The 23,245-nt window shown below is 41.1% G+C and overlaps 1 protein-coding gene across 1 annotated transcript in view; it reads left to right on the forward strand.

Moving 5' to 3' along the window:
• The window catches only part of TMEM132B (transmembrane protein 132B), a 593,064-nt gene that overhangs the window by 396,183 nt on the left and 173,636 nt on the right, over positions 1–23,245 (forward strand). The window contains exon 4 of the mRNA XM_066603397.1: positions 20,103–20,289. Coding sequence (XP_066459494.1) covers positions 20,103–20,289 — 187 coding nt within the window. The remainder of the gene's footprint in view (positions 1–20,102; positions 20,290–23,245) is intronic.

The raw sequence follows: 23,245 nt of genomic DNA on the forward strand, positions 1-23,245 counted from the left end.
AGGGGCTAGTTAAGAAATGTTTTGGAAAATGTAGCAGAATGGTTTGGGACTTACATCGTAACATAGGCCGAACATAGTACGGCCGAAAAAAGACATATGTCCATCCAGTTCAGTCTATTACCCCCAATGTTGATCCAGAGGATGGCAAAAACACCATTGTGGTAGAAGCCAAATTCCCCTATTGAAGCTAGTTTCACACAAGTGTCTTATTGCGGCGATTTTGTTGCAATAACACAGCGGCCGAAAATCGCGACCATCTGAAGCATTGGATGCCAATGCATTTGTTTAGATGGGCAATTTTCTGGTGTGTAAAATAATCTGGCTGGAAAAGATAGCGCATACGGAGCGCATTCCGTTCGGCCACTTTAACGCTGGCCGGAAAAGATAGGTCTTATCCTATCTTTTGCTGGAATATGCCGGCCGTTCCTTTCAGACTCCTATAGGAGCCCATGAGAACCATTAGAAAAGGGAAGGGGGAGGGAGTTTAGCAGTAGCTCGTGTTGCTAAAGTTCCCCCCCCCCCCTTGCTGACAGCTCCCATAGGCTGGGGATGGAGGGGAGGGAGTTTAGCACACTAGCTCTGCTAAGCTTCTGCCTACTCCCTTTGCCAGCAGCTGGCAAGGAACAGAGAGAGGGTGGGAGTTTATCAGAGCTAAACTCTTTCTCCCCGGCTGACAGTATTCCGGATTTGGTCGCGGCTGCCTCTCTTTCATGCGTTTTTAAAACGCGATTTAGGCAGCCCATGTGAAAGAGCCCTTAGGTAAAAAAATTCCTTCCTGGCTCCAATCTGGCAATTGGAATAATCCCTGGATCAACAACCCTTTTGACGTTTCTATGGAAAACCACATTGAAGTGCAACGTATTTAAAACAAACTAGCTGTTTTGGATGACATCATTGAAGAAAGGCGAACATATGAAAAAGAGTATCGCCATGATATATATATTTGCTTGGCTATATCGACTGTGCTTTTCATTTACTGTGCAGTTGTATACAAAAGACAATCTTTTTTTCCTTAGTGCATTCATTAACAGACGTACGTATGAGACTCTATACGTCATTTGGTAAATATGGTGTCTTCCAGTAGAACCTTGTAAATACAAGTCTTCCACATACTGACTCTTCTGATATCCCGTATAACATCTCAGCATTATTGTACCAAAGTATATGTGACATAAGAAACTATTAGGGTTGACAGGTTTCTTTGTCCCAGGGATCACTGATATGAACATCTCAATTCCCGTTATTTGTAAGAACATATTCCTGAATTCTAACTTAAAATGTTGTCAAGCATTAAGCTGGTTGGAGCGTTCTAAGACAAGACATAATAGCTACAGTAAACGTATACTGATTGCAGTAATCGTAGTAATTGCATTCAGTTCTGCGTATGAAAGTCGTGTATTGTATTCTTAATATGCACTGATAAGAGCATTCATAACATAATTAACTGCCTCAAGAAAAGAATGGCTATTATGTTTAACATTCTGATTAGTAAGTGGCAGAACTGCACCGACTGCATTTCTTCTATATACTGACTGCTTTTGCATTACAACAGTTTTAATTTTATTTCACAGCACAATCGTTTGTTACGCTCTTGTAATTTCAAGCTGATGAAAGACAATATTAGAATTTCAAGCTCTTCACTTCACACCAGAAAAAAATTGCAAACAGATTTTTCTTTTAATTATTCTACAACATGCGACAAGGCTGCTATAACAAAGCCAAGAATATAAAATATTGTGTCAGTAAACAGCATTGCAAATAATACAGACCCCTAAAGTAGGGATCAACTATTACCTTCATTACCTCTAGTGTGTTCTGAAAGTTTCACATAGCCTATCAATTCCTACATGCTCAAACTCAAGAGCATTTTGAGTTTGAGTATGTAAGGATTCAAAAGCTAGGCGACAGGTTTCAGATTCAGTACTGGGGTCACTCTTTTCAGGGCAGTTAACCCACTTTGTTGACGTTAGGTATAAATTAAGCTACATGACTAGCCATAGGACTATTAGAAGCTGAGCATGCAAACTCCTATGGAGCAGATGAAGCAAGAAACACAAGTCCAAAGTTTCATGGCATAGTATACTTCACAGCTCTATGTAAGGACCAAGTGATTATATAACCCTTCGGGACTACCTTCTCTCTTCCACACATAGAAAAAAACTATTATTGGGTGATGGTTAACCTGTATGACTTGCCACTTTACCCAATACAGGTTGGTAAAAACGTTCCTCTAAATTCTGTAGTGCATTATACCTGATTCTCCTTTTAATACGTTTCTGTACCTGCTATTTTTAATTATCAATTAAAAGTTTAGCCTTTTCCAATCCACTGTCTGACGTCTTAAGACATTATGATTTAAGGTTGTGCAGCTCCAATGTTGCAAGACGTCCGTCGGGGTTCTCTTACTGTATATTGCCAGCCTCTCTGCTGTTGAAGCCTATCCAATGTGTCAGCTCATGCAGTACTGGCTCTAGCCAGCAGATAGCGCCATTGTATAATGGCAGAAAAAGAGTAAGCCCCCCAAGGGAAACCAGGATACAAATTGGATTGGAAAGGGTTAATTGTAATATAAGTGGTCTTTTCCAATAGCTATCACTCCTGAGATATCATCATCTCAATTTTCCTCACCATAAGGGCTCTTTCACGAAGGCGTCAGCGTTTTTACATTCACTTGCTGGTGCCGTAAAAATGTGTTAACGTATGCACAAAGCTAATGTTTGCGCGTCCGTTCAGATGGCCCGGCACATATATTTTGAGCCCGCAGTGCCGTTGGGTGGGGGGAGACAGTTTAGCTCTGCTAAGCTGTCTCCCCCTTACCTCCCCCTCACCAGCTCTCGGCAAGGGTAGGGGGCTGGATAGTCCAGGAGCTAGTGTACTAAGCTCCTGCTCCCTCTCTGCCCCTTTTCGGCAGTCAGCAATGGAGGGGGTGGGAGCTTAGCAACTGGCTCCACCCTCATCCCTGCCCTCCCATTGCACACAGCCATCAGGGGGCAGAAAGGAGGAGAGAGGGAGAGGGAGTTTAGCAGTCACGCTGCTAAACTCCCTCCAACCTTCCTTCTCCAGCCACTGTCTTAGGCTTTATTCACATGAGCGTATATCAGCTGCCATTTTCACGGCCGGCCGATATGCACTACCATCTGATCCATCCAATGCATCAGTTCAGATGGGCATATTCTCACGGCGTAAAAGCGCCCAGCCGGCCAATATAGTGCCGGGCGCTTTTACGCTGTGCAGGAAAAATAGTTCTGGAGCTATTTTTCTGGCCAGAATACATTGGCGGCTGCATAGACTCCTATAGGAGCCTATGACAGCTGCCGAAGAAGGGAGGTGGGAGGGAGTTAAGCAGTGTGACTGCTAAACTCCCTCCACCTTCTCTCCTCCTCTCCGCCCCTTGCTGGCTGTTTGTAATTGGAGGGGGAGGAGGCGGAGCTAGTTTCTAAGCTCTCACCCTGTTCCGCCCCCTCTCATTGCTGGTTGCCGGCAAGAGGAGGAGAGGGGGCAGGAGCTTAGCACACAAACGATAGATTTGTGCACCCATTTACGTGTTTTTTTTCATCGCAGATGGGTGAATGTAAAAATGCTGATTCCTGTGTGAAAGAGCCCATAGGGGCCCATAGGAGTCTATGCAGCCGCCATCGTATTCCAACCAGAAAGATAGTTCCAGCGCTTTTATGCTGTGAGAATACGCACTGTCTGATCTGATGCATTGGAATCCAATGCATCAGATGGTAGCGTATATCGGACGGCTGTGAAAACGCGGCCGATATACGCTCGTGTGAATAAAGCCTAAAGGAGGTTTTATAGGCAGCATGCCCTATGACTTATTCCTGTCTGTGTGTACAAGGAGCTCCTTGCATACTCAGACCTGAGCTAGGTTCTCCCTCTCCATTTATCTGTCCCTGACTTAGATGCCACTACACCTCACAATAGAAAACAGTGTTAATTTTAACCTGGTAAAAAACATTCTTTAATACCTGTAACAGGAAACAATAACACAAGTCTAGCACTGGCACATAAAGCATTTTTTTTCCAGAGCTGGTCATTTCAGGCCATTCATCTTGGATATCTTGAGCCAAAAAAATATTAGGGAGGGACACATCAGAAGAACTGTGTGCACACATCACATTATACATCCATATTGGCAGGTCCAATATATATTTTTATTAGAGTTTTTTCATTAAATACATTTCCTGGATGTTTTTAGTGGTCCACTTTCATTTGAAGAGAAACATTCTCCTGTGTGCTCAACTGTGTATAATATTCTTTTGTTTATTGTATTGAGCTTTTCATGATATCAGCCTTTGATTGATATCAACAAGTACTTGGCATTTTATTGGTCAAATGAGAAGTAGGCCTAATTCCCACGGGCGGAAATCTGCAGCGTTGCCCTGCAGCTATTGGTTCTATTGAACCTAATAGCGCAATTCTCACGGTGCGGAATTCCACCCCGTGAAATCACCCGTAATTACCTGCGGCATGTTCTATTTGCCGCGGGTGGACAGCTTCCATTGAAGTGTAAACGCTTCCCCGCCCACCGACGCCTGCGTCATATGACGTGGCTGGCGCGTCATGTGGCGCTGTGGGCGTGTCATATGATGCTTCCGGTGGTGAGTATAGGGTCTCTGGAGGGGCGCCATGACGGACTCCGCTGCGGAATTCTGCTTGCGGTGCCCGTCGCGGCTGTGGGCACTAGGAGTAAATGGTGCAGATTTATCAAAACAATTGCACCAGTTGCCTACACAACTGCACTGAAACCTGTGTAGTGTCACACCAGCCATTATTGATCAGATCATAAGTGCTACATGGGATCATATCACCCAATTTTGTCTAATGCTCCTTCCTCGTGCATTAGTATTTACCTTTTTTAAGATAATTTGAAGGTCAGCTGTGTTACCCATGATTTGTATGGTGCGGGATCATGAGCTGAGCATGCTATATGTATACATTTAATGGATGTCATTATGGGTGACGGATACCACTTTTAGGCATCAGCCACAACCACTTTTTAACATATATGTAAGGAGCTTCTTCCAGGATATACTGTATGTCAAATAGAGGTCAAAAACCCAATATGAACATAGCTTTAATTACTAGGAACTACGTGTGTAGTGACAGGCTCAGACTGGCCCAGCGGAGAGCCAATGAAGTCCCTGGTGACCTGCTCTAACAACTGCTTCCTGGTAGCTGCAGGTTGGGCCAGTGGGGCCTGTCTCTAACCCCCATTTCTGAGCATCCACAGCAGCGCTTGGCATCCCACTTCTTCCATTCTCACCTGTTGCAGAAACAACAGACAAGCAGCTCTAAAAAGTTGTCAGGGGCCAGAAGAGCCATTAAGGAATTAGTATCTTGAAGGGAATATGAATGTACAGTAAGTACACATATTCATATTTGTGTGTATGTGTAAAAATGTGATATCTGTGTGCATGTATGTAGAAGTCCACCTGTGTGTATTTGTATGTGTAAAAGCATGCTGCTGCTGTATGTTCAAAGCATGGTGTGAGTATAAGTGTTGTTACCTTTACATGGGCGCATGAGTGTCTGAAAGCCGTCTCACCGATCCCTCCTGCACTTTCACACAGGTGCGATAATCATTTAGAGTATGGAGGCAGAGCGGCTGGCGAACTCTTCCAGCTGGCCCCCTCTATTCAGACAGTCATTTAAAGATTAATGGCTGCCTGTTTACACAGGCCAAGAGTCGCTTGGTTTTAAGGTGAGCTAAAAACCAAGCAACTCCGAGAATTGAGTGATTTCTTGCTCAGTGCCCTGATGGTGGCCGCCTGAACACAGGATGATTATCGCCAAAATTAGCTGTTTCTAGTGATTAATCCGGTGGTAATTGCCAGGTGTAAAGGTACTTTTACTTTGTGTCCATGTAAGAGCGCTTAGTTGGGTATGTAAGGGAGCGTCCCACATCGTTATTTACTACGCTGTTGGATTACATTAGGGTATTTCTTCACAACTGTTTAATAAAGCATTGTGATGGAACCCCCGAACGGAACCATTCACTGTCAGTAGTGAAATGGACATCGCTTTGGTGTCTGTCTTACAAGGGTTTCTTTGTTTCTGTTGTATTTGGAGTATACAGTACGGTAGTCATCTGTGTTACTCTATACTCCAAATATAACGGAAACAAATGGAATCCTTCTAAAACAGTAAAGGCTTCCATTCATTTCCGTTCTGGATTTCTTTCACAATCCAACAGCGCAATAAATAATACTGTTTGAATAGTCCCTAACATTCACAGTTTTTTTTACACACGCTGTTTCCATCTCAGGGCTACATTTCAGATGCTAGAAATTACTTTGAGATGGAACCTAAGGATGGTTTAATGTGTGAAACGGAGACTGCTCTGGTGCCATATCTATGTAGTAAGCTTAGTTAAGGTAACATCTATGTAGTAAGATTGATTCAGGTGCTGTATCTATGCAGTAAGCTCAGTTATTTTACTATATCTGTGTACTAAACTCAATTGTGGTACTATAGCTATATAGTAAGTTTGGTTCTTATTTATGTAGTAAATGTGGTTCTGGTACCATATCTATTTAGTTAGCTCAGTTCTGGTACTGTATTTATGTAGTAAGCTTGGTTGTTCTCATAGTGTCAGATTATTTTAAACCTTAAGGGCTCACACCCACTGGCGATCTAACTTCCCTGCAATGTGAGAGTGAGTGAAACCAATGATTTTCAATGGTTTCAATCTCATTAGCGATGTCTGCACTCTAACCTCGCATCGCAAAGAGGAATGTGTGATATCGCCCATTGTTTTCAATGGGGCCGGCAGCAAAAGCGCTAGCCCCATTGAAATCAATAAAAGATCGCGAAGCAGGCTAGGAAATCTCCCCGATAGAGAAGAGGGGGTGCGGAGCTACAGAGGATCTATAACATATTCTTTCCATATTTGCAGATATAGAAGGTGGGGCTAGTAGGGTTCTCCAAAACCCGCTAGCCCCGCCCCATTATTTGACTAGAGAGATATTACTATAATAACCCCATCTAGCCCCGCCCCTCTTAAGCCCCGCACCCACTCTTGGGGAACCCCACTAACCCCGCCCCCTATCTCTCTAAATATGGGGAGATATGTCACAGATCCCCTGTAGCTCAGCCCCCTTCTCTCTTCTCTCTCAGGGGGAATTCCTATCCTGTTTTGCGATCTTCTATTGATTTCAATGGGGCCAGCGCTGCTGCCGGCCCCATTGAAAACAATAGGCGATATTGCATATTCTTCTTTGCGATGCGAGGTTAGAGTGAAAACATTGCTAACTAGAATGAAACCATTGAAAATCATTGGTTTCATAGTCCTGCCAGAACCCATGGTAGCTTTAAAATAGATTGACATCTCTAGTACTGCTTCTCATCAATGAATGTAAATGATATGTATATGGCACCAATACACCTTTTATTTCTCCTGTTTTGCTGTTCAGTATGTTTTTGCAATTATGTTGCCCCAATTACATGTCCCTACCATCCATAAAATTCAGGCCGTGGATGACCTTGGAGGAGGCATGGTGAAGTTTTCTTCACATACCTGTCCAAAGGCTGCTCTCTTAGAGCTCATTGGGAAAGGAGTGTGGCTGCAACAAAACACAGAATGGTGCAAAAGAAACAAAGATATATTAGTAAGTGCCATATAAACATCATTTATATTCATTGCTGAGCAGTAGTAAAAAAGTGGTCACTTTAATCTGCCCCTGCCATTCCCCCTCATCTAGACCCGAGATGCACAGTGCTACTGGCAGATTGGCTGCAGCATTAGTGGAGTCACAGTGCTCTTCTTGTTCACAGACATGGCTCTTTGAGGAGAAAAGAAGTGTTAGTCATTCTATGAATGAAAGCAAAGCGGCCAGGTATCATTCCGGCCTGCCTGCCTCCATTCATAGTAAACAGCCAGTCGCTCAAAAAGTGAATGACTCCTGTTTACACGACCCAACAGTTGCTCGGTTTTTAGGTGAACAAAAACCAAGGGACTCGAACAAGTGACCAATTTGTCACTCAGTGCAATTAGCACCCAAATTTGCTGTTTCCAGTGATAATTTAGGTGATAATCACCTCCTGTAAAGGTACCTTATAGTGGCAACAGCTGTAATATACAGTTAACCCTTTCCAATCCAATTTGTATCCTGGTTTTCCTAGGGGGTTTATTCTTTTCCTGCCATTATACAATGGCGCTATCTGCTGGCTAAAGCCAGTACTGCATGAGGTGACACGTTGGATAGGCTCTGACAGCAGAGAAACTGGCAATCTACAGTAAGAGAACCCCGACGGACATCTTCCAACATCGGAGCTGTACAGCCTTAAATCATAATGTCTTCAGATGTCAGACAGTGGATTGGAAAGGGTTAACATTCCACTGAGATTGGAGACAACTAGATCCCGGATGTTTAACACCTCAGATGCACAGGATAACAGAGATAATGTATTATTATACCACCTGGCACATGAGGTTAAAAAATACTTTTTAAAAATATTAATCTTTATTTATATAGCACCAAACACAGAAGAATACAGAAAGACAAAAGTAGAAAAATACAAAAAACACGGTTACATAGTAATCAGTTGATGGAAACAGTAGGGGTGAGGGTCCTGTTCCAATAAGCTTACATACTATAGATAATGGGGTGATACAGAAGGTAAAGGGGCTGGAGATGTGCACGGTATGGTGAGATGGAGAGTGAGGAATGCTATACACATAGACAATAGTCAGACATAAGCCATGTGGTGGCTGAATCGCTGTGACTGCGGGGGGCGGTTGATGGTGGCTAGCAGGGTTGCAGTCAGAGGCAGGGAGCATGTTATCAGGCTGTGTATAGTGGGGTGTGGTTTAGGGGATACAGTATGGCTCCCTGAAGAGGTGCATTTTTAGAGCACGCCTGAAGTTTTGTGTATCAGGGATTGCCCAGATAGTTTTAGGTAGCGTGTTCCAGAGGACTGGTGTTGCTCTGGAGAAGTCTTGGAGGTGGGAATGAGAGGTTTGAATTAAAGTGGCACTCAATCTGATTTCGCAGAGCGGACGGCCTTTGCTGGGTGGTGGATTGAGATGAGGGAGGCAATGTAGGGCGACACAGTGCTATGGAGAGCTTTGTGGATGAGGGTGGTGAATTTAAATTGAATTCTGTATTTGACGGGCAGCCAGTGCAGTGACTGGCACAGGGCAGAGGCATCTGAGTAGCGGCTGGACAGGAAGATGATCCTGGCTGCCACATTCAGGATGGATTGGAGAGGGGAGAGTCTGGCACGGGGGAGGACGATCAGCAGCGAGATGCAATAATCGAGGCGAGAATGGATGAGGGCAACAGTGAGCGTTTTTTATTTACTACTTTTTTCTCCATTGCCCTCCAAACTGTACTAAACGTCAATCGATAAATTATATGTAGCTCAAAATGTTGCTAATAAAAGCTATGCTCACCACCATGATAGGGCTGCCTTCACTGTTTCCCAAGCCACAGCCATGTACATTTATTTGTACTAACGCTCAGTCCCATTTATCTCTAACCATGAAGGATATCTAGTGAAATCTCAGCTGTTAAAGTTCCAAAACACCCTAATAGAAAGCATTCCCCGTGATCTATTGCATCCCTAGTGCAGCGCCCAATGATGTTTGGCACTATGTGCGTGTGTATGAGGCCTAAAAAATAAATCAGTAACATTTGCATGTGACTGTAGGATGAGCCCCCAGAACCACTTCTACTGGTGGGCCCTTGGCACCCCAGTCCGAAACTGTGTAATGAGTTGACAGCATGATTTGTCTTCTTAATCTGCCCCGTTGTGTAGAAGGAATCTCTTCATTTACAATGTGGTTGAGAGCAGCTTTCATTACTACCAAATGGCATCACACACAATTCATTGTAAGCTTATAACTTCAAATATTCACTTCTCGCATGTCACAGAATATCCATTAATGAGAACAGGAGGGAATGTTTATGTCTGAAGAGCCTGACACCACAATGCACAGAAAACAAACACGTTCCTGAAATGACTAAAAGATATTAAAGTCCTAAGACCTGGGGGTACTACATTTATTAAAACTACATTTCATACTAAGTTCCTAAAACACAAGAGGTTCCAAGTCATTTTTATACCTCCAATGTGAAATATTTTTTTTACCACTATATTTCAAGGTGATATGCTCATTTCTATATATTACTCATGACATTCTGAAATAGGAGGTTACAAGATGTAATTACACAAACACAGGAAATGTGAGATTCTTCTGCTCTCTTGGGCCTAATAGCGAAGTAAATAATGATATTGCAGCTACTGAAAACCGACAGTTAAACCAACTCATAACCAATTTGTCTGTGTACTACGTGCAATATCCTTGTTATGTTTTCTTCTAATATCCTATAATATTATCTTTAAGGGTAAAGCATAGGATTCCATTTTGATTATTTAAGCTATAACTTTTTTGTTAAGCTGCTTAAAGGCACAAATATTTACAGATGGTTGCTCTATGAGATGCTGCTGCCCAACGAGATATGGTGGCATGTAGGGTTGCCACCTGGCCATTAAACCACCAGCCCAGCTGGTTTGCTACCAGTATAACTTTACTTGAAATAACTTTGGCAAAACAATTATTTGCAGTAGTGCAGGTACAATTCTTCAAAGTGCAAGTAAAACAGAGCTCAGAGATCAGGGAGGATATACTGGATGGAACCGGTCCTACAGTCTGCATTATCTGACAGGTACCTCTCATGGACTGTTAGCAGTCCGGAGGAGGAAAGGGGTAGAAGTCACTCCAACAGAAACTCTGGCAGAAATTATTTACTTAAAGGATTAACACCTTGCAAAGCAGGTGCATAGGTGTGACTCAGTAGCGTACCTCTATGCGGTGCTCCTGATTTTGGACGGCCATGTAGGAAAAACTTGTGGCTTGAATTGGTACCTGTATGGTGGGTCTCTATATACAGAATTTCTGGAGGATGCTCTCTTTTATGGTATTAGGACTCACTCTACTCACATTCAGATTCCAATCGCTACGGGATATCTCTCCTTCTCCTCCATCTTCACCTACATGGAAGCTGAATGTGTTTCCATGTGGCTCTGTGTTAGGTTAGCAACTAGCACTCTGAAGACACAACTCTCCTGAAGATGGACTCTCTTCCCACTCTCAAGCGCTCCTATTTATACCTTCACTCACACCATATGACATGACAGACTGATACATTTACATGTAGGCAATGATTTTATTCAAGTTAACCTCTCAAGCGCCGCAGCTGTGCAACACACACAGATATGACAAGGCAAGCTTTGCACAGTGCATCTTCATAGGACAAACACTTATGACATTTATGGAGGGGACCAGGCTGGTGTTCTGGGCCACGACACCACCAGCAATTCTGTATCAAAATCTGCAGTTAGCAGTGCGTATTTTGGTGCGGAATTCCTGGGACGGCATATTCTACAACACTATTATGGAATATTTTGTCCTGTATGAAAGTTCCCTTAGACTCTTAACAAAGTTAAAGGTAAAAAAGTATGAAATTCGTAGCAATTATAAAAATAAATTCAGGCAGTTCTAAGGAGACATGCATCTTTTAATAAACTTTCCAACTGCCCTCTACAATTTTATTGGTGCAGAATAGACCACTATCACTAAATGTGGCAAATGCTTTGGAATTTGTAATAGAACTGTGTGTTCTATTCTACGCAGGCAAGGCTTTACTTCCTAGTCTTTTAGTGGTGGGCTTTTTGGTTCCTCTCATCCCATCAATCACTAACAATAAAGTTTACACTGACTGCATTGCATGGAAAAAAAGGATTTCAGTTGTTTCAGATGAGTTCAATAACTTCATGGTTATAGAAAGTTTCTGTATTATATGTCAATGGATCTAAACAACATGTGAATTTCAGTTCATGGTAGGTTAAGTATAAATATAAAAGCTGTTCTTAACCCTATCAATGAGTCATTTGCCTTTCAAACAGTTACTTTCCTGCTTTTCTTATAATTGTAGATAGAATCTATTTGTATTATACCCTGGTAGATTTCCATACGGTAATACACAATAATTCCATTTTATATAGGAAATATAAGGCTTTAATACTGCTATTGTTTGTTAGTACAGCCTTGAGAGTTCTACTTATCTATAATGTGAACTTTCTAGTATTTATGTGAACATCATGTCCTTGCCGGTGAAGGACATCCTGTGAAGCACAGCAAGGAAACAGATTTTCAGATATCAGAAATGACAGAGTACCACGCTGCTTCCAAACATTTCCCTTTTCAAAAACAAAATGATAATGGCATCTAATTGCAACATTTGATCACACCTGTGCTCCAAACAAACCCGCTCTTGGTGTTTACAAGAGACAATCGCAAGTAGGGAGTTGACTAACCTGGATAGAAGATCTCATTTATTTAAAAAGATTAGATTGCTGACCTGGCTCTGTTGGGGATGGATTTCTTCTAAAACTCCATTTTGGAGAGATTTCACACACTAAACTATTATTTTGTCTGGCTGCAAACTGTTATTTATTACCACTGAGTGATAATGATTGGCATGCATCTCTGCATTAAAACACCCTTTATTTTGAGAAATAGGATTTCTGCTAGTGACTGAGTTGTAGCTGGTGCAGTCACTTGTATGGAAAGACATAAGGGAAGTCTCCATTTTAAATACATTTTCAGGCATTTTACATGCCTAAAATGACACATTTCCATTAAATTATGAGACTTGCTATAGTTGGAACAAGTTACTTAGAGGCATTGTCCACTTTTTCACTTTCAGGCAATTTTCTGTTATATGTTTGTTGAAAGTGTATTGACATGTTCACTTCAATCAGGAACATCAAAATTAGTTAACCAAGTGTGTGCTAAGCCTTATATACATGTTGTACAAAACCATAATAGAGCGCCTATAAAATTTCAAGGGGCCTTGCTATACCACCATATGTCTCCAATATCACATTAGGCCCATGTTTCCATATGGAATCTGATAATATTAAATCCTACGGTTGGCCTAAAGATAATGTCGAACCACACTCCATGTCATATTTCGGCACCTAAAGGAGAATTGTATGGCGCACATGGAGTCCTTATAGTTTTCTAATTTGAAATTTTGGAGACATTTTTTCTCTATTTTGAAAGCCTGTATGCTTCCAAATTAAGTGTGGATTGTGCAGATCTTTATGAATATTTGGCTTGGGTGCAATTGAAAATGTGGTCTAATGATCAGAGAGTGATATTAGAGGCTCCTTTGACGCTGAATGAGTTAAGGGACGCGGTAGCAGCACTTCCTAATGAAAATTCACCTGGGTTGGATGGTCTTCCAAATGAATTTTTTAACCATCACCAAGATATGCTTTTGCCACACTTATTGATGATGATTAATGAATCATTGCATAAAGGCATACTTCCACCATCAATGAGAGATGCTATGATTGTTTTAATTCCTAAACTGGGAAAGGATTTGTCTTTTCCTGATTCCTATAGTCCAATGTAGCTCTGTTTACCGATGATGTTAAAATCTTGGCCAAGGTACTTGCGAATAGACTACTTTTAGTAATGACCTAATAAATGAGGATCAGTCCAGCTTCATTCCAAATAAATCAACTGCTATTAATTTAAGTAGGTTATACCTGAATCTTCAGGCAGATCATCGAGTTTGTAGGAGAAGGGCTGTTTTTTCACCCGGCACTGCTTTTGACAGTGTTAAGTGAAATTATTTTTGGGCTGTTCCCAATAGGATGGGTGTCTGTGAAAAATTTGTGGCATGGGTTAAACTGCTCTATTCGATGGTAGAGGCAAGAGTGATGGTAAATGGTAGTATTTCTGGACAGATGGTATTAGAGAGTGGAACAAGGCAGGGTTGTCCCCTGTCCTCTCCTCACTTTGCCTTGACAAACAAAACCCTGGTTGGTTTGATAACTGATATAGTTGGATTGCAATTTGGGGAAATTGAGGAACGTATTTCATTATGTGTATATGGAGGAATGTAAGTAGATCATTGAGTCCTATTATGTCTATTTTTGATATACTTGAAGATGTTGGGTCTCACTATTAATTGGGGGGACTATGCATTGGAACATATGCAGTTACAAATAGTGAAATAATTAAAATATTTGGGAGTTTTGGTATTTTCTAAGCCACAAGAGTATATTTCTGCCAGTTTGCTTCCATTGGTACGAAAATTTGAGGGTAAGGTCAAGGTCTGGAATTGTCTCCCATTGTTGATAATTGGCAGGGAAAATCTTATGAAAATGGTTTTAATGCCACAACTTCTTTTATATACTTCAAAATTCTCCAGTTTACATTCCATCACAATATTATTTTAGACACCATATGATAATAAGTAGTTAATTATGGAGCAAGAAATCTTCTAGAATTAAATTGGAGACACTTCAAAGTGATAAACAGTCTGCAGGGTGGCAATTCCGAATCTTTGGATATATTTTTTGGGTCTCAATTGCAACAGTTGAAGGGATGTGGGGACGAAATGGGAAGGCTTTGAATGTTAGATTAGTTTAAAAAATGACAGCTGATTACTGCCCATTGAATACAGTTTGCCCCCCTCCATCCCAACAGTAGGATATTTTGTTGTGAAGATAAGAGAGGTTAAATCTTTGGAATTTGGCAACGATGGTCTGATATATAAATAATGAATAGTTCGTATCGAGTGCTGGTTGCATTGAGATATCATAGAAAAACTTATGTTATTTAGAGGAGAAGAATTAGTTTTTTTTGGATGTCAAAATTTTTCATGTATTTGTTGGGGATGAGGAAGACCATGATATGCTTAAATATAGTTACGATTAATTGTATTGTTTGGGTGGAGTTTATATAATATATATATATATATATATATATATATATATATATATATATTATACTTGCGTACTTACAAATGTGTATCAATTAAAGCATAATTGTATTCAAAAATACAATTTCAATACAAATTATCTGAATTGAAAAATAAATTCATAAACAATAGGTTTGCTCTGTGTGACACCGAATAGCCTCATGCCTACAGCCATGTCATATTCCTATGAGGTTTTTAAATTTGCATGTTATTATACATGTTCACTTTATTTCTACCACATGCTCACAAAGAGTTACTAATGTAAGTACCTTCTGTGCAGCTCCCACAAATATAGCAACTTATCAACCAAATTGGACAGAAGAGTGAGAGAAGGCTTGTTGGACAGAAATTTTTGAAAAATCATCATTGCGAAGGTGTGATGTTGAAAGCCAGTGACTAATGAATCTTCTCTCAGATTGCACAGCTCAGCCACCTACTTTGGCAGAAGATGGAGTGTACAGACCACTAAAAATCAGGGAGCACTTCAAATGCCAACTAGTTTAACCTCTTCTGAATATTGTAAATGCGTTGGTTTAAACTGTAGTCTGGTTGTTTTATTATAATACATTTTAACTAATAATTCTTTTTAATGACCCATTGGGCTGTTACTAAGAAATTTCCAGCAGGGCTCATTCAAACAGGTGTATGTCATTTTCGGTCCATGATTACGCAGTGTTTTCATTGATTCAAACATTGCGTATTCCCTGTGTATCTAACCCTGTTTGCTGGGTTTTTTTTGGTTGTATTAACAGTGTTTTTCATGCACGCAAAAATTAAAATGCAACCGGGTCCATTGGTTTCCTGCATATTTACTCTGGTCCATTGATTTTAATGACCTATTTCGGTCTGTAATATGGTTTTTTTCCACACATATGAATAACAACATTTAAAACAATGGGTTTTATCTTGTCCGCATAATACACATAAAAAATATGAGCATAATACGGCCCGAAAATACGTGCGCATGAAAGAGCCCTTAGGTTCAAACAGATCGAAGAGAGTTGATTATTTATGAACAAGTCTATTGGGTATAACACAGTATAGTACAGTAGTATAGTATTGTTAGTCCCCCATACGATCATAAAGGCCAGGTAAACAAGTGCCAATCTCGTTACTTATTACCAGCCTGGATTGCGCTGTGTAAAAGGAGCTTTAGATGGCAAATGAAAATTTTAATAAATATTACTGAGGCACTTAGTCTCCTACTCGACTAAATAATGATACTTGTAGTGGGAAACATGCCTCGTATCAGAATGGACTATCTACTTACACTGAGCTAATATCAGCAGGAATCTCCCCTAATCTCCCCTTTATTTCCAAACTCCTGGAATGTCTGGTCTGCTCTCGCCTAATAAGCTCTCTCCGATAACTCTCTACTTGATTCCTTACATTCTGGTTTTCGCTCTCTATATTTTATAGAAATCACTCTCACAAGTGTCAAATGATCTTCTGATGGCTAAATCAAATGACGACCACTCTCTCCTGATTCTCCTGGATCTCTTAACGGCATTCAATACATTAGATCAGAAAATTCTCCTCAAAAGGCTCTCTGCCTTAAGAATAATGCACTTTTATAGTTTTCCTCCTATCTTTTTGACCACGTGTTCAGTGTATCATTTGTCCACTTTATCCTCTTCCCCTTGCTGTTGGAGTTTCTTAGAGTTTGGTTTTACATCGTTTCCACTATTCCATCTATATGGCCCTTATTGGGAAAATTATTAGTAGATTTGGGTTTCAATACCATCTTTACAGTGACAATAGCCGACTATATACTTCTTTCTGTGACATCACACTTTCACTTCTACAAAATGCCAGTGACTGTCTGTGTGCTGTTTCTAACACTATGACGTCTATCTAAAACTGAATCTCTCAAAAAATGAACTCCTTGTGTTATTGCCATCCACCAGCTGACTTAAACCAGATATCTCCATCTCAGTCTGTGGCACCAGCATAACTCCTCAGCAGCATGCCTGCTGTCTTTGGGTCATATTTGATTCTGACCATCCCTTCACTCCTCATTATTATTGCCCTGATGCACTCTCGACTTGATCACTTCAACTCGCTAATGGTCAAAACTCACTAAACTCTCACCTCTCCAATCCATCCTGAATGCAACAGCCAGGCTCATCTTTTTATCAAGCTGTTGCACTGACACCTCCACCCTGTGCCAGTCACAGCAGTGGTTGCACATCAAATATAGAATACAATTTAAGGTCATCACTCTCATCCATGAGGCCCTCCACAATGCTGCTCCACCCTATATCTCCTCTTTCATCTCTGTCTACCACCTGACCTATGCTGTCCACTCTCCTTATGACCTTAGACTAAATTCCTCTTTAATGTGAACCTCCCACACCTGTCTCCAAAATTTCTCCTGAGCTGCACCAGTTCTCTGGAATGTGATACCCCAAACAATCCGACTAATTCTAAACGCCGACAGCTTTAAGCGAGCTCTCTTATGCAGCTCTCTCTCTGTATATATATATTGGTTTATTACTGTATGTTATTACCTATTTTGTGTATGTTTGCCCCAATTTATAAAGCACTGCAGAATATGTTGGCGCTATATAAATAAAGATTATTATTATAATTGTGAAAATTCTTGTAACTTGCAATGACCAAGTACCGTATTTTCCGGTATATAAGACGACCCCCGACTTTTCGTCTTATATGCAGGGAATACAGTATGAAAAAGAAAAAAAAATACTCACTTCTGGCGGTTCTGCTGCAGGCTGTCACTCCTTCATCTGGCGTTAGCCAATCACAGCCATTCAATGAAATTATGAATGACTGTGATTGGCTAACGCCAAACTAAGTTAGCCAATCAGAGCATTAGCTTTCTGGAGGCAGGGCATTCAAGCCCTGCTTGTAGAAAGCAATGCTCTGTCGGCGTGCACGAGGGAGCGACAGCCTGCAGCAGCGCCGCGGGAGGTGAGTATTGATTTTTTTTTTGGACCCTCTATACCTGGCATATAAGACGACCCCGACTGCAGAGCAGATTTTTCGGGGTTAAAAGGTCATCTTATACGTCAGAAAATGCGGTACATGTTGCTGGCTGCCTGTAGTTGGCCTGTACTTAACTATAGACTGTCATAAAATGTTCTGGCAATTACCATAATTTGGCTATGATTTTAATCACTATGCCCCATCCTTGCTATATATATTGTGATAAGAATATTCTGTATGTTAAAAATGATAAACCATTATACCTTTCCTGAAAACCCTTACTTTTCATACATTATGTGGTAGACCGGGATGCAGATGTTATTTTGGAGGGTGATCCTCTATCTCATGGTGACTGGTACCAAGTATATATATCACTCCCCAACCAACTACTCAGAAAGTGAAATATCTGGTCATGGTGACGGACTGATCTCTGCTCCCTGATATGGTGGTATGGTCTGGTGACAACCACAAGAAAAGAAAAAGTCCAGAGAGTCAGGATAGGAAAATAATTCAACTCCCTTTTACTTGTTCCAAAAGCATAATGGTTCAACATTCAGCTGATAAAGGCAGAATTCTTTATAATCCAATTAAAGTCCAGACCTGATGCTGCTTTATACTGCCCACAATTCTAGAGTTTGTAGCCTTTCTGTAGCTTTGTAACGTCAATTGTGGGGTTTACACCATGGCCCTTTTATATAAACCATCTGTCTATCAACAGCCCAAATCATGAACTTGGCTGTGAGTGACTGATCTCTAAACCAGCTTAAAGGGGTTGTCCCGCGGCAGCAAGTGGGTCTATACACTTCTGTATGGCCATATTAATGCACTTTGTAATGTACATTGTGCATTAATTATGAGCCATACAGAAGTTATAAAAAGTTTTTTACTTACCTGCTCCGTTGCTAGCGTCCTCGTTCCCATGGAGCCGACTAATTTTCGCCCTCCGATGGCCAAATTAGCCGCGCTTGCGCAGTCCGGGTCTTCTGCAGTCTTCTATGGGGCCGCTGGTGTAGAATGCCGGCTCCGTGTAGCTCCGCCCCATCACGTGCCGATTCCAGCCAATCAGGAGGCTGGAATCGGCAATGGACCGCACAGAAGCCCTGCGGTCCACGGAGACAGAGGATCCCGGCGGCCATCTTCAGCAGGTAAGTATGAAGACGCCGGACCGCCGGGATTCAGGTATGCGCTGTGCGGGTTGTTTTTTTAACCCCTGCATCGGGGTTGTCTCGCGCCGAACGGGGGGGGGGGGTTAAAAAAAAAAAAAAACCCGTTTCGGCGCGGGACAACCCCTTTAACTGCTTCACATTACACTGATCTCCTCTAGACTCTAGACTTAATTTTCTAAGTAACTACAGAATCTTTTACAAACTTTGCTCCCTCAATGCTGATTGGCTGTTGTGTAGAAAGCTAGAATACTGTGCTGTTTTAACCCTTTCTGAGCTGCCTCCCATCTTGCCCCTACCTGTAAGGCACAGTAATAAAGTACATAGTACATTCGCAGATACATGCACATAGTCCTTGAAAAATGTATATACTCCCATGTAGTGACAGTTCTGGGTCACTACAATTGTATCTTACCTTATCTTACACAATTAAACCCTTACGGGAATTTCTTGAGATTTCTTTGAAATGATTCAAATAATATCCTCTTAACATCTTGACAATTCCATGGCTTGCTTATTTAATCTATCAATTAAATAATTTTGTCTGGATTGCAGATTTTTAAGCAATTTCTAATGTAATCTAGAAAAAAATACCATGTAGTAAAGGAACCTGTAGTACAGTATTTGATTAGCATTTCAAAAGCTAAAGCATATCTCTAGTCTTGAAATATAGTGTCAAAATCTTCAAAGCAGTAAATCGTAATATATATATATTTTATTACACACTTATAAAAATTGCACTCGCAACACAAACACAACCATAAACCACAAACCCTCACAACTGCTATATGCTACCTTTCAGAAACTTTTACAAAGTGTCAGGCTGAGATCCATGTCATGTATGAGAGATGTTGACACAAGAATTCCTAAACAAGGCAGACGTTACTTTCTAGTGACAATCTCACAGGAAAAGGAACTGATGTCTCAAGGCCATCGAAGAAGGTGTACTTCGACTCCTAAGAGGAAAGTATGGCATGCACACTAATTAGAAAGATTGCTTCTTTTAGACAGGTATAGAAAAAAGGCTTGTGAGTCACCTGTGATAAATTAGAGCTATTGCAGAATTGATTAGATGATTTATGCTTTCATCACTGCGGTAAAGATAGAATATCCATGCTAATTCATTACCACGAGGTTAGGCTGCTGTTTATGTTTGTAAGAGCTTTGTTCAAAGCAGTGACATTTTCTCAATTTCTTTCAGAGTCAACAGTTCGCTTTATGAAATTCTGCAGATGGACTTTGAAATGGACATTGGCAGTGGTTTGGCTGGTGCCCAGCAGATCACGTGGCAGGTGGAATACCCAGAAGAGGACTCTGCCAGTGAACTTGTAATTTCGGAAATCTTTGTCAGCCAAGCAGCATTTACAGGGATTGTCCCTATCGCCATGGTATAGTAGAACGCTCTTTGTTAAATGTCTTAGACTAACTTGTGCTCAGATGTTGGCACACAAATGCCTCGCCTACATTACTCAAGAATACCATTGTCCTTAATCATTTTAAGGACATTAAATATTTGATTGGGTCAGTGATTATTTAAGAATGGGAAATATTGTGGTTTTACAGAATCCATTGAAAGAGACCATAATGCTGCTCCGTTTTAACCTTGGTTTTAAACTGTGTAATGTCTAGTTTCAGAATAATTTATTTGTTCTAGAGCGTCCACGGCAAGTCCAATTAGGACAAGTTGCCAATTCTTTAAGAAGGGGTCACGTGTTTTTTTCAGTGTTTTTCAAACTTTTTTTTTTCTTTTCAGTAAATCCTAGTGTAACTAAAAACAAAATGGATAATTTGTGCAACATCAGCAAAACAAACAGTCCATATGAACCCATCCCTAGGACTCCTTCACATGAGCATATGCATTTTTACATTCGCTCGGATGCACCGTAAATTTGCATGAATGGATGATTTTCTGCGATCAAGTCCCGAGCTTAATTAGCATTTTTTCGTCCATTCACATGGCTGGGTGCAATGTTTTAGCGAAAAAATACGTTGAAGCGCGGAAATCCCTCGCTGGCCAGAAATCCTCAGAATGCCTTCAAATGCCTAAATAAAGGCACCTGTAAGCTTTTCTCAGCATTGGATGCTGATAAACTGCCTCCCCCTCCCATTTTTTCCAGCTGCCATAGTAGTATTGTCCTGAATGAGTTATTTGTATGAAACCAGGTTAATCTATGAATGCTTGAAATGTCACTACAGCACTGAGTTGTCTTATACAAAGATGGCTCAGTGGTTAGCACTGTTGCCTTGCAGCACCTGGGTCCTGAGTATAAATTGACCCAAGGACAATATCTGCATGGAGCTTGTATGTTCTCCCCATGTTTATGGGGGTTTTCCTCACACACTCCAAAAACATGCTAATAAATGAATAAAAAAAATTGTGAGCCCCAATGGGAACAGAACCCATACATTCAAGTGATGTAAAGTGCTGCAGAATATATGTATTATGTAAATAAAGGTGATTTATTATTTACACCTCCAAATAAATAAAAATATAGCAGAAAAACTGCCATTAGCTATTATTAAGAACAGTAATAGTGTAATATGTCTCCACCAGAAGTGTGGGCAGGATCGGCATGAGCTAGAGGTAACGCCCAGGTCACACTCACAGCTCCCGATTGGCTGTGGGATGCATATGCCTTTACCAGGCTGGCAAGAGAGAGATAGCTCAGTGGAGGTGATGGCAAAGCAAGACGCCTGTATCTGGCGTCCTGTTGCCACAACGACTCATTGGCCCTCTGTGATTTTTCTTGTGGGGGTTTGATGACCTCAAGGAGGGAGCACGCTCCCTCTGTGAAACCTTTTACACACCACGATCTACATAGTTTGCAGCATGTAAGGGGTAAACAGTGGGGTCACTGCTCCGATGCACTCCCAAGCTGATGCAGCGGGAGACTGACTCTCCTGTTGTCGGAGCTCGTCAATGTCGGGGCTGATGGCAAAGCAGGACACCTATATCTGTCATCCTGTTGCCATGACAACCCGTTGGGCCTCCGCGATTTTTTATCACGGGGGTCCGATGATGAAAAGCAAAGGAAGCTCCTTCTCTCTGTGAAAACCCTTTACACTACACAATCAACATCGATCGTGGCATGTAAGCGGTTACTGGCGTCCCTATGATGCACGAACCCTCGGCAGCTTGGTCAAGCTAGGTATGCTACAGCCAATCAGAAGCTGTTGGTGTCACATGGGCATTACCTCTAGCTCAGCCCGGGCGCGCCCATACTTCCGGCGTCGACGTATTACACTAATACCCCTGAGAACAAATCAGTATTACACTATGAGTTATAGAAAATCCAAATGTCTACATTTTTCCCATTTTGAGGCATGTTTTTGGCTCAATCAATACTATTTTCATTGTTTTTATATTTTCCAGTTTAAATATTATTCTTTAAGTCTCTGGAACGCTCAGTCTATGGCACATGAGTGAAACTGCAATTGCTCAATTTTAAAGATTTCTTCTTGCTGGATATTACTCTTTAGTCAGCTAGGTAATTCTCATTTCTCCTGTCTACTAATGTTAGGAGAACCGCATTTATATTTAAAATGACTTCTCTAATGAATCTCTTCAACATCTACGAGCAAAATATTCGTAATACAAAACAGGTGATCTGAAAGCAAATTGCTGAAATCTCAAGGTAGAAAAGACCCGAAACCTCTGTTCTGGGGAGAAGCATCTTCCGTCGTCAGCTCTGGCTTTGAACGTCTCATAGTCTCTATTCGGGTGATATTAGAGGAGACTCATTAGGTTACAGAAGCTCACATACAGGGTGAATGCAGATAGACTCCCACTGATCTCCGGCAATACTCAGAACCTGCGAAGTTCTTTGTTGGCAGGGGACAAGTTGTTTTATTATCCTCAGTCCTTTGACTGGAATGCACTTGTAGGAAATAATTAACATGTACTGTAAGCTCTGCACTTTCTGGTCAAAGTGACTTAGGAACTGCAGGTCCTCATTGGCAACCTGGTATTATAAGCTCTGAAAGATTCACACTTTTCTTTTGACTTTTCATTCTGGGAGTAAATAATAATAATAATCTGCTTCAGACAATTTTCTACTAATGTCTTTTAATGATGTAGCAGGCACTGTCTGTGCTTTTAAGACTTCAGACTTGGTGTATCCTGCTCCCACCTAAGACCATTTTATTTCTTTTTATCTCTTTATACTAATAATTACTGGGGTCCAGTGAACACTTTACAGATGAAGAGACATCGAACAGAACGGAGTCATTATTAGCTTAAACAGGGATAAGATGTTTTATAGTTTTCTTTTTGGATGCAGTTGGTAAAATTAAGAATATAACTTCACAGGAGCTTGCCTGATGTTTGACAGTATATCAGTGTAT

Source organism: Eleutherodactylus coqui, chromosome 5 (genome assembly GCF_035609145.1).
Source record: "Eleutherodactylus coqui strain aEleCoq1 chromosome 5, aEleCoq1.hap1, whole genome shotgun sequence".
NCBI lineage: Eukaryota > Metazoa > Chordata > Amphibia > Anura > Eleutherodactylidae > Eleutherodactylus > Eleutherodactylus coqui.